General features: G+C 40.3%; 1 protein-coding gene across 2 annotated transcripts; it reads left to right on the forward strand.

Annotated features, from left to right (window-relative positions):
• The first annotated feature begins 242 nt into the window (after positions 1-242).
• Positions 243-8,179, forward strand: LOC123970194 (dnaJ homolog subfamily A member 3, mitochondrial-like). 2 transcript variants are annotated; one of them, XM_046048102.1, is made up of 12 exons: positions 244-496; positions 1,159-1,295; positions 2,232-2,315; positions 2,455-2,664; positions 2,884-3,036; positions 3,413-3,560; positions 3,780-3,844; positions 3,947-4,075; positions 4,423-4,538; positions 5,353-5,447; positions 5,587-5,716; positions 6,829-8,179. In XM_046048102.1, exons 1-11 carry the CDS (start codon positions 292-294, stop codon positions 5,700-5,702), a joined length of 1,458 nt encoding a protein of 485 aa, XP_045904058.1. In that variant the 5' UTR covers positions 244-291; the 3' UTR covers positions 5,703-5,716; positions 6,829-8,179. The 2 variants fall into 2 exon arrangements, with proteins under 2 accessions (XP_045904059.1, XP_045904058.1); XM_046048103.1 differs by lacking the exon at positions 5,587-5,716 and having other exon boundaries at positions 243-496.
• Positions 8,180-16,264: the final 8,085 nt, after the last annotated feature.

Here is a 16,264-nt window from a genome sequence, read left to right on the forward strand (position 1 = left end):
CTCCTAATCTGAGCCATTATGTCCCCACCACTTTTCAACACAAGTGACGCCCTTGCTTTTACTCAAGTAAGGTTTTGAATAAATTATTTTTTCTTTTAATGGAATATTTTCTCTGTGATTTTCTTACTTTTACTTAAGTAAAGGATCTGAATACTTGAAATACGTTAATCCATTATCTCAGGGGGTAAAGTAGCATTTAGAGGGCGTGTCGCGCAGTAAAGTGGGCGCGTCGCGCCGCCTACGAGACTGCAGATTGACCCTTTTCTCGCTGACACCGGTAGTGACGCAAAAATGGCGTCCTCCGCTGCCCGGCTCTCTACACGCTGGTTAGCAGCATCGGTTACCTCTGGGCGTCGTAGCGTGTGTTTTCTGTCTGTCTCCACCAGACATGCAGGAGTTTGTTCAACGAGTGTATTGCCGACGCACTGGGGAGGGACAGGAGTTAACCTGAGCGCCGGGACGCACGGAAATGCCGTGACATTGAGAGGACTGACAGGTGAGCTAGCTAACAGTTAGCATAACATCCCAAGAGTTATATCACCAGTCCTCTGACAGTATTCGTAAATGTCCAAAGTCCCGTCGTTCAGGCTTTGTGCAACGTTAGAATGTGCAGCCAGCTAAATTTTAGCTTTAGTGTGTGTGTGTGTGTGTGTGTGTGTGTGTGTGTGTGTGTGTGTGTGTGTGTGTGTGTATATATATGTGTATATATATGTATATATATATATATGTAAACGCTCCCTGTAGTTACCTGTTTTACAGTGTGATTTCATCAGAAACTGTAACTTATGCACTCACACTGACCTTGTTACGGTTGAATCAGATGTTGTTATTAACTACAGTTGTTAAGTTCTTATATTTTATTGGTTAATATATGCAGTGTCTGCATTCAGGGACTTTGGTTTTATTTTATGTTTTTTGCTGACATTTTATAATTGGGCATTCCATAAATTTGATGTGCTGAGGGCCTAAATGCAATAATCTTTAAGACTTGTTGATGATTTACTGCTATGAATAACAGCTAGCTTTATAATTCTTTTTCTTGGGAATGTGCACAAACAAAACACTTCTCAATGCTAAATATTGTACATATCAACATCTGAACATCTATACAGTAGTTCTCCTAATTAAACCGTCCTTTTTGGATCCTTTCCTCTGCAGGCACGAGATGTCCCCGGGGCATTGCCTGCCACTCTTTTCACACCAGCAGCAGGTTGGCAAACAAGCCGGATTTCTATGGAGTCTTGGGTGTCTCCCGCACTGCCACACAAAAGGACATCAAGAAGGCTTACTACCAGGTCAGAGACACACTTTGCTGTGTCACACTATTTGGAATATATCTGGGTTGTGATGCCCAAATACCTTGAATGTCGGGCTGCACGATTTGAAGAAAAAGTCATTCGCCGATTATTGTGGACAACATTGCAATTTGCGATTCGATTATAATGGAACAAATGGTACTATGAGTCTACTTGCTTTATTATCAAGCAAGGCACAAAATAAAAAAAGTTAATCAATATTTATAACAATAACTAGTAAAAAAGATGTAAAACAGAACAGGGGGAACGTGTTGCTCTACGGAAGAGGCAGCTAGAAGCAGCAAAAATGGGCACAATGGCTCAATGTGCATTTGTCTAATGCAGAATCTCTATCCATAACCTGGAGGCGGAACTGTACATGAGTGTATTAAATAAATTATAATGTTTAGTTAATAGTTTACTGTTAGTATAACAATAATATATTAAATACTACATTCATTAGAATTTAATATAATAGTATACTTTTTACTACTAGTTCATTTCTGTGGGTTGTTTTTATTCATTAAATCCTTGTGCAAGCAAAAGGCTCTACATCGGTCTCTAATTTGTCAAGGTAGGTTGTTGTCTTATAAGTTACTCGCACACTGCTCATAAAAAGTTTTTCTCATTGCACATAGGCTTACGCCCTATCTGTTTTTAGGGGCACATGCGAGAGCTCTGTGTGGGCGGAGCTAATGAGCAGACTGCAGCGCGCACACAGAAGAGAGCGTCACATGCACTTTTTTTGTTTGATTAAATCGTACACTTTTTGCAGTTATGTAATCGCCCATGACAACATTGCGATTAGATTAATTGTGCAGCCCTTCTTGCATGTTAGGAAATCCAAGTTTGGATAACTTTTCAGAAAGAGGATTAATTTGAATGCGTTCTCATCCTCTGCCCTCATCTTCCTACTTTTGAACTGTCTCTCTCCAGTTAGCAAAGAAGTACCACCCGGACACCAACCCAGATGACCCAGAGGCTAAAGAGAAGTTTGCCAAGCTGGCTGAAGCCTACGAGGTACAAAACCAATTACATAAAAGTGTCAAGGATAATTTAGTTCCCTCTCCAGTTATGTAAAAGAGAGGGGAAACAGTAATTTATGATAAGCGACATAAACAAATTATGTTAAAACTGGCTCGATTGTTTTTGTGTAAAGGTGCTGAGTGACGAGGTGAAGAGGAAGCAGTATGACACATATGGCGCGGCAGGCTTCGACCCAAACCGTGCTGGGGCGGGACAGCAGCAGTACTACAGGGCCGGGGGGACTAGTATAGACCCCGAGGAGCTCTTCAGGAAGATATTTGGAGAGTTTACTGGCGGAATGGGCTTCGGAGACATCCACAACATATTTGAACAAAGACCCGAGGTCAGAACTCCCATCACTGTTGCATCAACATGTTTTGATTAAATGTTAAACTATTATTTTACATGGAGGTTTTTTATTTTGCGGTTTAAAACTTGTTGACATTTGTTTAAGTTAAGAATTAGTTAAAGGTACATGCATTGTAACCGGTCATTTAGGTGTGAGGTGATGTCAGTGGTTTAATTGTAATGAAGCATATCGGTGTTTTCTGTCTCTCCACAGTTTGTGATGGAGCTTACGTTTACAGAGGCAGCAAAGGGCGTGAATAAGGAGCTGAGTGTGAACATTGATGACGCCTGCCCGAGGTGTGATGGAAAGGGCAGCGAGCCGGGCACCAAGGTGTCTCAGTGTCACTACTGTAACGGCACCGGCATGGTGAGTTACAGACCAGCAGGTGGCAGCAAGGCAGTAAGCAGGTCCCTTTAACTTGTGTAGCTGTCATCAAGCTCTTCAAGCTCTTAATTCTTCTCCTTGAGGTGTTTGGTTTTTTTTTTTCTCTCTCAGGATTTTACCACTGTTCCACTGTGCTGTTAGTCAGTGTAGCGACAAGTGGCCCACCACAGTTTCAACACTAGCTACTGGCCTGAATGTCTGTATTAAATTTCTAACTCCAGATTCAAAAGTTCCCTAGTCAACCCCTCTTCCCCTCTCGCAGAACCAATTGCTTCCAGTGTCCTTTTCTTCACATTTATCTCATTCTCACAACATCAGCCACTAAACAGTATATTGCTGTTTGTGTTGCCCCCTGTAGGAGTCAATCAACACGGGTCCTTTCATGATGCGGAGCACCTGCCGACGCTGTGGTGGGAAGGGATCAATCATAACCACGCCCTGCGCACTGTGCCGAGGTTCAGGCCAGACCAAAAAGAGGCAGAAGGTCACTGTTCCAGTTCCTGCTGGTAAGTTTCCACTCTGTCATCTCACTAGTGACAGATAAAAGTGGAAACAAATTTAAAGATCTGTTTCAAAAATAAAAATGCAGCATATCACTGTATATCTAATATTGTACCAAAATCTTAGTCTAAGTAAAGCTGTTTTGACTACTGTTGCTGGAAAATGTTGCATAATGACAAATAGATCTGGGCAAAAACAATAATTCTTGTGCTATCTTCTGACAGGAGTGGAAGATGGTCAGACAGTGCGAATGTCAGTGGGGAAAAGAGAAATCCTCATAACATTCAGGGTGAGTTTTATTTGCTTTTGAAAAATTGAAGGCGCTCAGTAATTCTTACTACTGGAGTAGTATTTGAGTTTGATGTGTTATGTCTGAAATGTGTCTATACAGGTCCAGAGAAGCCCAGTGTTCAGGCGCAATGGAGTAAACATCCATTCAGATGTGTTGATCTCTATAGCTCAGGCCATCCTGGGGGGCACAGCTACAACTCAGGGCCTCTATGAAACCATCAGTATAGTGGTGAGTAAGGAGGAAGGCTGCACCATATGGACAATATACACCATCACTCCCCAGGCTGAGACTTTCTACTAAGAATACACTACCAAGAGTCATAATTAAAAGCTAATCACGAGATAAATTTATAAATTCTGACACCACAATTGTGTGTGTGGTTAGGGGTCTTTCTCTGTAAAAATATGTTAATGTTCGCTTGACTGTTGAATTACTGTAAATAAACCTTTTCAAGTTTTCATTCAATATTCCTGAATGAAAATACTTAATAATTTTATAAGTGCTGGCAGTTAATTTTTTTCTGTTTCACAAGAGCAAATTCCTGTTTTCTGTTTCAAAGTCACCTGTGTTTTCAGATCCCTCCAAGTTGCCAGGCTGATCAGGTGATTCGGCTGCAGGGGAAAGGCATTCGGAGGATGAATAGCTACAGCTATGGAGATCACTACATCCACATCAAGATCAGAGTTCCAAAGTAAGATATGTTATACGTGTGTGTGTGTGTGTGTGTGTATATATATAATTAGGCTTGTAGTCGTGGACAATGTAATTCAATAAAATTTAATTTATGAAATGCCAATTCATAACAGAAGTTATCACATTGCACTTTTCATAGAGCAGGTCTAGACCTTACTCTTGGTAATAATAATAACAAAGGCCCAACAATTCCCAATGTAAGGCCAAGATATGCAAATACTGTCATCTAAACACTATGCAGGTTTTGTGTGAATTTTTTTTACAGCTATGCACACACACATAACATTTTTATTGTTAAGTTATAGTTTGTATTTCTTTCTTTGTATATTTTTTCTCTTCCTTGTGTGTGAAAACCTACTTGGCAATAAGTCTGTGTCTGGTGTCCCTCATTCTGCTGCTGCTGCTGTGTAAGAATTGGTTTGATCCTAACCGAGAAACCATGCTTACCTAGGTCACGCACATCACATACAGCGCATACTAAGGGGAGACAGTCAGTTGAGTCTGATGCAGAGTACAGCCTATGTCCCCGACCATGGTCTCCTGGAGACAGCTTCAGCCTTATCAGGACAGCTGCACTGACCAATCATCCCAGGAGACAGGGGGTTAAAGTATTGCTCTAGAAGAGACAGGCCATGACCTTCGGCTTTTAAGTTTACAAATGACCCAATCGTGAGTTGGGGAAAAACTGTGTCATATTACCTTTAGCCCAAAGAATGTAAATTCATTCACACTTACACTGTGAGGTGGTAACGTTTACTCATAATTCAGATGTATCATTATTAAATTGTTTTTCTGGTCTCATGTCCCTGCAGGAAGTTGACTCGAAAGCAGCGTTCTCTGTTGCTGACTTATGCTGAAGAGGAGACTGATGTTCAGGGGACAGTCAATGGTGTCGATCCTTCTGCAGGTCAGTAAGAATAGTCCAAATCCACCATTCAGTCAAAACATCCCTCCACTCTAGCATAGACACAGATAGTCAGTTAGTCCCTGAGCACTGCAGCGGTGCCAGTAGTTGAGCTGATGCAGTGTGTGTTTGTGTCCAATAGGGCGCAGCAGCACTTCAGGTTCTGGTGCGAAGTCGACCAGCTCAGAGGAGGGTCAGGACAAGCAGCAGGAGGAAGAGCGAGGCTTCTTCTCTAAACTAAAGAAATTGTTTAACTGACACTCAAGCTGCAGGTGGGAACTTCAAACAGTCACCGAACCTCTGACTTCTTCTCTGGCACACTTAGATGTTGAAAACATACATTTTTACATTACATTCAGCAGTACTGTACAAAGGGCAAATTCAGTGAACCATCTTTGCAAGTACATCTCAGGTCAAGTCGATTTATTTAGAAAGCACATTTAAAAACAACAAATGTTGACCAAAGTCCCCATAGGGCATGTTTTTTTTAATCCTGGTTCAGATATTTTTATGAGTCAGAATCCTTAAAGGAACTATCTGTATGAATTGGCCACCTGTTGAATTCATACTCAAAACAAACTGCGGGGCAGTATATCACCAGAAAGTAGGGTATCCACCCCTCTCATAAGAAACAAGGAAATGCAGGACTCTTCCCATAGCTCTTTATTGCTTTAACAAACAGCTAACTTAGGAACACTTAGGAACGTTAGACAAATAGCTGCCTTTATAAGCTGTTGCTAAAAAGCCAACATTAACAGCTGTTTACTTGCCAGTCTAGAAGAAACGTTGCGAGTTCTGCATCACACTTCATCCCTTTACTCGCCAAGAGCTGTCTCCAGCAACGCTAATGTTAACTCTTGTTTTGCGTCAATTTTTGTCACTTCTTTCTTTGCCGTCGAATGTGTGTGTTGAATGTTTTGGGGCACAGCTAGTTCTACATCCTCTCATCCTCATGTTGGACTGAGAGCAGACATGACGCTACAGTGATTCAGTACCGTCTTTTGAGATACAAAGTGGTATTACAAAACAGGACGGGCTGGGCTAGCTGGTTAGCAAGCTAACTTCAGTAGATATTTCTGCAACACGATTCATAAACATATTTGACATGAAGTCCAAACTATTATTTCTTCACATTCTGTTGATAAGTTTAGTAAATTTTAATACACCTTAAAATAACAGGATTTGGTATATCTCCATCAAAATTATATTCCTGACATTGAAGTAAAGGGTTTGAAATAGCTTTTAGGTAATTATGTAGGGAGATAAAATCTAGATACAGATCTGTTTGGTAGATATTTTTTTAAAACCCTGGCTACTGCCCTGTTTCCCCATGAGAAACAGCTCCAGTTATGTCAAACTTGAACTTGCCATTTTCCTTTTCCAGATGGAAAACCTAAACAAGGAAAAAAAGACATCGACTGACCGAGCCTCCGTGCTGTTTCCTGCGGCTTTGGAGATTGAGCAAGGAGGAGGCAGAGAGAGGCTGAGTGGTATTTGTGTTGACACAGGCACACATTGTTGAAGCTGCGGTTGGCAAACAGGCCACATAGATGCCAGGTCCACCCACACACCCCCTGGCCCATCACCACAGACAGGTGCTGAGCCGAGGAACTTGAGAACTGCTGGAAGAAGAACAAGATGGCGACCACACAGGACTATTGTGGGACAACTCTCCTCCCTGGATTCTGTGTTTGAAACTGCGCTGCTCACTGAGTCACAAAGTGCTCTACAGACACTCTAATCAAAGTAAGATGAACCGGAAAAATGGCAGACAAGAAATAAAGGTCAACTTGAAAAAAATTTAAATAGGGGCGTGTGACCACCCACTGAGCTTAACTGATTTTATTGTACCACCAACATTTCAACTACACTTGGACTTTTGAGGCATAGCTGAATTGTTGGTGAGCTTCCTATGCAGTCATTCTCTCATCTGAATAGGACACTGCTATGACCAGCACCTAATTTTTAGTGTGCAGTCACACTACAAGTCAGTTAAAAGAATAAAACACACACACACACCGATAATTGCCCTGTGACCCTGCACAGATTATACGGTTATTATACGGCCGGATGTATAGTGATCATTTGGTAAGTAACACAGTTGTTTTTTTGGAAGTTAGACAGTTTTTCTTTACTCAAGCCTAAGATCCTAAGCTTTTAATGGGAGGATATTTCAATGTTACAGCAGGAAATAAAAATGGGTAGAGAAAGGAAATTTGTAACTGTCTCAATCAAAATTAGTTGTACTAATGTTGTACCTGTATGTGGCAACAAATCTCACAAATTATTTTTAACTAAGATTTAACATTTACATTGTCATACTAAAAGTCAACAGTAGATGGTAGTGCGAGTCAGAAATGTCTTGACTTTCTTCAAAACTTAAACTCCAGCCCTCTGTCTGTTTGGTGTTCAGCCAGCCTCTTTATAGCCATGTGCAGCGTCTGAACAGAAGCATTTGTGAGGTTCATCGAGAACATTTTACTACAGACCGGGGTTTTCCAACTGTGCTCAGACTCACAGTGGTCAGTCTTTACAGACAGGACTTGTGGTTTGTCCCAGGGGACAGTTATGATTCAACATGAGGTCGCACTTACATGTAGAACGAGCCGGTTGCTGTGTTTAGCAAACAACCTCCACAGAATGTTGTCTGTTCTCCTTAACATGTGGTCTGTACATGCCAAAAAGCAATATAGTAGATGACTGTGCTTCTCAGTAAAATATTGGTGCTTAAAGGACAAGTTTATCTGTCGTACCTCCCTCTGATGAGCATTTGTCTGGACAGATTAGCTAGATTCTTTCAGCTGCACTATCAGGCCTTTACTACTGAGGCAGAATTGATACCTTGCTCTGAACTTGGTTGCAGTCGGAAGAAAGTTAATCAATAAGCTGTAAAAAGTATTTCTGCAATTGCAGAAATTTAAATATTGTAAAAAGGAAGGTAATGTTTTTGTTACACAGTAATCAAAATAAAACCAAACATAAAAACAGAGATACAAGTGTAAACACACTTAATTACTTCACAGGAAGAATGGAAGATCTGTGTCAGGCGCCACTCACTTTGCATCATCCTCCCAGTATATCTGAACACAAATGCAGAGGATTATGTTGCTTGCTATGATAAACATGAACTCTTGGTTAATGATCATCTTGACCATTATACCATACAAATTATAATCATTTAATTTACAAATATGTTAATGTCAGAACAATTTTGTAGATGGGACAGGACACAAAGCCTAGCACTGCTGGTAGTTCATGGATGACAGGAGATCAGAAAGGTATGTACCATAAGCACAGAGTACAAATTTCACAAATTCTTCAAATTCTGTTTTGTTGCAAACTGCTATGATCAGCATAGAAGGTTAATCTCAGGCCCAAGCTGATGTTTAGACTTCAATTTGCCCTCTACTGAACTCCACAGAAACTTTACTTGATAAGGTTCACATACTGTAAGGCATCCAAAGCTCCCTCCTTACCTTTCTAGGATTTTGGGATGCTGCAAATCACTGCTATTCCCAGTCATCTTGATGTCATCAGAATTGTAAATCACTCTTCACGCTCACTCATTATAGTATGTCACAATGAATGGGTTGCCATACTCCATCTTGCTCATCCCTCTAAATGCTTTGAGGGTGGAAGACCACTGCATTTTCAGGACCAAACTGAGGTTCCCCTTTATCTTCCACCACTCTCTGGTTTGGAGGAAAAGGAGGCAAAGAAAAGGAAATGGAAGATTTTTTTGTGAGAAAGGATTATTTTCTAAGTGTATGTGCCTACATAGATACATACAGGTGCTGGTCATATAATTAGAATATCATGAAAAAGTTGATTTATTTCAGTAATTTTATTCAAAAAGTGAAACTTGTATAATGTATACATTCATTCCACACAGACATGATATATTTCAAGTGTTCATTCCTTTTAATTTTGATGATTATAACTGTCAACTAATGAAAACCCCAAAATCAGTATCTCAGAAAATTAGAATATTGTGAAAAGGTTTGATATTGAAGACAACTGGTGCCACATGCTAATCAGCTAATTAACTCAAAACACCTGCAAAGGCCTTTAAATGGTCTCTCAGTCAATCATGGGGAAGACTGCTGACTTGACGGCTGTCCAAAAGACGACCATTGACACCTTGCACAAGGAGGGCAAGACACAAAAGGTCATTGCTAAAGAGGCTGGCTGTTCACAGAGCTCTGTGTCCAAGCACATTAATAGAGAGGCCAAGGGAAGATGTGGTAGAAAAAAGTGTACAAGCAATAGGGATAACCGCACCATGGAGGGGATTGTGAAACAAATCCCATTCAAAAATGTGGGGGAGATTCACAAAGAGTGGACTGCAGCTGGAGTCAGTGCTTCAAGAACCACCACGCACAGACGTATGCAAGACATGGGTTTCAGCTGTCGCATTCCTTGTGTCAAGCCACTCTTGAACAAGACACAGCGTCAGAAGCGTCTCACCTGGGCTAAAGACAAAAAGGACTGGACTGCTGCTGAGTGGTCCAAAGTTATGTTCTCTGATGAAAGTAAATTTTGCATTTTCTTTGGAAATCAAGGTCCCAGAGTGTGGAGGAAGAGAGGAGAGGCACAGAATCCACGTTTCTTGAAGTCAAAAGTTTCCACAGTCAGTGATGGTTTGGGGTGCCATGTCATTTTTTTTCTGAGGTCCAAGGTCAACGCAGCCGTCTACCAGGAAGCACTTCACGCTTCCTGCTGCTGACCAACTTTATGGAGATGCAGTTTTCATTTTCCAACAGGACTTGGCACCTGCACACAGTGCAGTCACTTTTTGAATGGAAATAACATAATAATAATTACTGAAATAAATCAATGTTTTGATGATTTTCTAATTATATGACCAGCACCTGTACATGTGAATAAAAATGTTTGTGTTGTTCAAGTGATGTCATTCACCAAAAGCTTACAGGATACCAATTCCTTTATACAGAAACACATGCCAAAATATATCAGAGCTGTCTGTATATCAGAGTTCAAACAAGTCATATTTGCATAAATAATATTAAACATTCAACACTTTGTCTCTGCCTTTTTTACAGGAAACCCCTCCCACAAACAAAAGTCAATTCACAACAATTAAGCCATACTGATATTAAAGTTTTGAAAATATTTGAATAAGTAACTGTATATATTGTTTTTATTTGTATTATTTGTTAGGCTAACCATAACTATAAAAACAGTGTCTAATTGTCCTAACGTAGAAATATTAACAATATAAGTTGCCGAGAGTACTTAGTAGTTGTAGTATTCCCTGAAACAATTTTTCATCCCTCTGTACTCCAACCAACGTGGCACAGTCTGAGTTCCCCCTACTACAAAGCACATTGGATGTTCTCACTTGGGTTTGGACCCATGATGAGCAGGTAATAGGGATGGACAAAATTAAATTGAATACAAACAATAAATTAATTAGTTTGAGTGTTAATGATGGAATTGAATGTGTCTGTAATTCATGCAGAATGCATACTGAAATGACCAGATGTAACTATTGTTAGCAGGTTAGCATGCTAAACCCCACGTGTCCCCTATGCTAATTTAGCCTCAGGTAAGATACATACCTAGCTTATGCAAAAAAGAGTGGGGTAATGAAAGCCTAATTATGCAATTAAATCTACAACAACTCGATACGACCGCCTGGATGGAATAAATTATAGAATTGCTGATGGCCTAGTGTGTATCTGTATGCAACCTTAAGGGCACAGGTTAGCGCCATGATGGGGATAGGGGTTAGGAAACCAGGTTCAGCTTATATTATAATTACATCAGGGGTGTACTGTATTCAGTTACAGGCAGAAGGTTCTGTTATTTAATTTATTTTCCCAATGTGGAGAAAAATGTCACATTAAATATACATTATGTGTGTTCTGTAGTGTAACTTTGTAAATGATCTTGACATTAAATTATAAGATTAATGGTTATGTGGTTGTGGTTATTTTTCTTAATTATAGTGTAGCCATGTGATAACCTGTAACACAGTTTTTAATGTTTTTACTGTTGTTGTTTCTCTGAGGGTACAAATAACCTGATGAAAAACTGAGATTAGCATCGGCACCAAGCTAAAAACAAATGCATGTAAATGCTCTGTATTTGTATTGTCTTTTTGACCACTCAAAGCGCTTTTACAGAGTCTCAAACAGAAACTAACATTCACACACATTCATACACTGGTGGAACAGCCACCAGGGGAAATTCAGGGTTCAGTATCTTGTCCAAGGACACTTTGACATGCAGCCCAGAGGATCCAGGGATTGAACCACCAACTTTCTGATTAACAGGCAACTTGCTCCAGCTCCTGAGCCACAGCCACCCCCCCCAGTTGGAACAAGTTCCTGACAATTTGGAGATACAAGGCTTTCACAGCTCAGTATTTAAATACAGAGCTATACATTATGTTAAATGTTGAATGGGAACAGACAGACAACAAAAACCTTTAAAACATGGTTAAGTGACAGATTTTGTCCCAGGCAGCCAAGCTTTACCAAAGTCAATAAAAGGCAATTAAATGTTGGAAAGAACTACCAACTCCAGGACATTATTTGACCTTGTATAGCCATAAAGACAGAAACCCATATAGACCCTCAGCTATACAAACTGATAAAAGCTTTTGTCTGCCAGTCATGTGTGATTGACGGCTGGTTGCTGGGAGTTACTGGGAAAAGTGAGTAGGCATCATGGGGAGTGATAATACACTTTTCCCTTTAGCATTATTGTACAAACAGCCTCACATCTTCTCACGGGGCAGCACAAAAAGGTTAAAAGCAGAGTGTGGGGAGTAATTGGAGCTGTAGGGTGGTCTTGTGTTACTGTTACAAGCTGATGGATAATTGTATTTTGAGCTCAAAAAAGCTGCCTGTGTGGACAAAAAGACAGTGATTGACAGAAACATTAAGAACACATTTAAGTTGCGTGTTTGTGACCAGAAGCACTGCCTGCATTAGAGAGAATTAAGATATGGAAGTCTCACAGCTGGTGATAGACAGTGTCTGAGATTTAGTACCCTCCATGCCTGGAATCAAACCATCCTAAGCCTAGTTTACCAGGAATATTCACTGGTGGTGTTGGCCTGTCCACTGGGAACAGGGGTTTGTTTGATGTGGAGAGCACTAAGCCTGGGATTTGTCTGCTATGTTCCCACTGGGCTGGCTGGGTCTCGAGGAGTGCACTTGAGGTTATAGATGAGGCCTAAAGTTCCTTGTCCCTGGAAGGAAGCGAGGCAGGGGCTGAGACCTGGATGGCAAATAATCCTTTTAACAAGTCAGTCAACTACAAACCAGAAACTCTACATACAGGCATTTTTATCTGAATGTACAGAACACATGCACAGATCACTGGGGATTTTATCTCTCAATGAAGCTAGCTCCTAAACGTTGGTTCTCAGTGGTGTGGTTCCATCTACAGCATCTAACTACATCATTCATCGTCGTGGTTAGGGGATTGACTCCTACTGGGGCGACCCATATTAACAAATCTGTGAACACAGAACTGGAAGTTGTCTTGGTTGACATAATTTTGTTGCACTGAAACAAAAACAAATACTTACTGTACCTGGCTGTATCTCTAATTCTATGAGTATGTGCATATATGCACAAGTCTTTGCAAAAACCAATAGTATGTGAGCAAGGATGAAATATAAATTAACAAACAATAAACAAAAAAACTAAGTACATGATTTTTACCACCGTTCATTATGCTGTACCATTCAGTACTGCTTCTGATTGCGTTTATTTCTGATTGAATACAGTCCTGCTTTTAAACAACGCAACAGGGCGTGTATTGTTGGGGGCAGGCTGTTTTAGGTGCTCGTGAGTGAGATCCATGATTTTGAAGGCTTATCAGACTCCAAATTGCTACACAGCACTTTAAAATATTATCAGGAAGGATTCCACAACCTGTAAAGTTATCATAGCGAGCCATTATTTTATCATTTGATATAGCAATATAGTGTTCATGTTTCAAAGTAAATCTTCTCGGGGTGTCGCTTTGCCGAATGACACTACAAAATGTTGTGTCTAAACTTAAGCCTGGTTCAGCCTTTTTCCAGGTGATCCTGATTTCTTTTAGTTGGAATCCGTCAGCTCAGGAAGCTCAACCTGCCTAAGGACCTGCTGATCCAGTTCTACACATCATCCAGTCTGTTCTCTGCACCTCCATCACTGTCTGGTTTGGATCTGCCACCAAAAAGGACAGAGACAGACTACAACGGATAGTCAGGACTGTAGAAAAAATAATCGGTGCCAACCTGCCCTCCATTCAGGACTTATACATTTCCAGAGTCAGGAAACGGGCAGGAAACATCACTGCAGATACATCTCACTCCCCGGACACAACCTGTTCCAGCTTCTCCCCTCTGGTAGGCGCTACAGAGCACAGTACGCCAAAACCAACAGACTCAGGAACAGTTTCTTCCCACAAGCCATCACTCTGATGAACAGCTTATTTCTGACTCACAGTGTCAGGAACAATTCCTGTGCAATAACCCAGTAACTCTGCCTCTAATCAGCCACCTGTTTACAGGTTTCCACTTATTATTTATTTATTCACCATTCTCCTACCTCAGGTCATAAGGTCATAGGTCTTATTTATTTGTTCCTTTGCACTATGCTCCGTCACACTGTGTACATGTGTACATGTATGCATGTATGTGTATGTGTACCTTTATATCATATCCACCTTCAACATGTACATAATGAGAATAGTTAACTCTTGCATCCTTTGCACTCTGATTACTGCACTATTTGTCAATATGTCTATATTGTTTTGTTCATAGTGTAGTGTTCATAGTTAGTGTTGTCTATACTGTAGTTTGTGTCTGATTTTATTTTATTATTATTATATTATTATTTTATTATTGTATAAGTAAGCACATCGTGAGCAATGTACAATCCTGAGTCAAATTCCTTGTATGTGTACACATACCTGGCAATAAAACTGATTCTGATTCTGATTCTGTGCCAACACAGCAGTCCCATTCAGTTAAATAAGCTGGAATGCTGTTGTATTTGAACACACCCTGAGTTTAGTCTGTAGTCGGTTCAAAGTTTAATGTTCAGTTCAATACAAAACTGTCTTTCAATAAGCTTTTAACCCAAAGTAACATACTGTAAATCATGGCTTGGTCACCAATGACGGGCGCCCTACTAAAAGCTTAAAGCTACTCATTCAGTCAGTGATGATGATGATGAAGCTTCGGTAAAATCAGTTAAAATTTTGTGATGAAGATTTGTTCACTCATGTTTACACGTTTACTGTCTTTTATCTCCAAGTCCTTTTTATGTTTTGTCTTTATTATCTTAGCACTGATTTTTATAGTGCCCTAATATTTAATGGTTAAGCTTTTCCTATTTTATGCCTGTTTGTTAGACGTGAGTTCTTTCCTAATTCTCTGTTTTGTTGATTCAAACCTTTTACAGTTAGGCTGCAGAACATGCCTGGAGCTTGCATCACTGTAATGCTTAAGCCCCCTTCAGCAGGATAGATGCTTGCTAAAATGGATCTTAAACCTGGCTCTACTCATCTACTGAATCACGAGGCCTAACAGTTGCTCAAATGTCCTTGCAGAGAATGTCATATTAAGGTCTGACCTCCTGACTTTTTAATACATGTTTGTACTTCTTAGATAAAAGTGTTGGCTTCTTAGTTATAAAAAAGGTTTAGGATCTGGTTTAATAAACTAGTCATCTGAGTGCTTTGAAACTGCACAGCACAGAAAGAGAGACAAGAGTGAGTAATCCAAATCAGATTAGTCAGAGATTCATTTTGTAATCACAGCCTCCAAACTCACATTTTTTTGGACCAACGGATACTGGCATCCAGGGACTGGACCATAATCACATGGGATAGATCTTCGCCAAGCAGTGGGCCAACTCAGAAATATTTCATTACTGATCCAGTAACCATGATTCAGCTGGCGTATGTGCATTTGTGTGTGTGTGTGTGCGCGTGCATGTATGCATAAGGCTAAAGGGTAACATTGGTTCCAGCCTGTTTCCCATTTCCCCTCAATCAGAGGAACCTCTGGTCCAATTTCACCCTCCCCTTCTCCCCGTCCTTGGCTAATTAGGGTTCCAGATCACTGCCACATGCATGTGGGTCGACAGCGGTGTGTGTGTGTGTGTGTGCATGTATGTATATTTACGAACATCTTAAGGGGTCAAGGAGATGTTCCTTGACTCACCAACTATTAAAAGGTTGACCCCAGATTTAGTATCAGATTACAAGATTGCCAAATGTTTTCCATATGGTCTTTGCATATCAAGACAGAAATCACTGGCTGATGTTCTGGCCTGGCCCCAGTCCTCCCACTCACACCCAACTCCAGAAACACAATGACATTTAGCACACAAACGGATGACCTCATGCCTGGTAATGTTTTTCAGACATTTCCCTCAGATTTGTTCACTGAGTGGGTAGCCTGTTCACTTTCAACTACCAATTTGCATGCCTGAAAAAATCTTACATTTTGAGGTTGATTTATAGTTTTGCTGTGAGGAAAAAAATATCAGGGTTAAATTACAGGTTCCCTTGGTTAGATAATTACTGTATAAAAGCAGTGGCTGTTTAAGCAGGCAGCCTCTGGGAGACCATCAGTTTAACCAAAAACGAAATGTGCTGAAATGATTTGGAACTGGAACGGTGGCAGCATATGTGTGTGTATTCATAAAATTTACTGTATGTTTTTTACATCGAGAGTTATGTACCTGCAATTTATTCTATATACATGATGTAACTGTTGTTTCATAAATTATTCTCCCAGTATAAGAGCAATGTTTAGCTCTTTAACTACAAATTCTGAGTAC

Source organism: Micropterus dolomieu, linkage group LG04 (genome assembly GCF_021292245.1).
Source record: "Micropterus dolomieu isolate WLL.071019.BEF.003 ecotype Adirondacks linkage group LG04, ASM2129224v1, whole genome shotgun sequence".
NCBI classification, from domain to species: Eukaryota; Metazoa; Chordata; class Actinopteri; order Centrarchiformes; family Centrarchidae; genus Micropterus; species Micropterus dolomieu.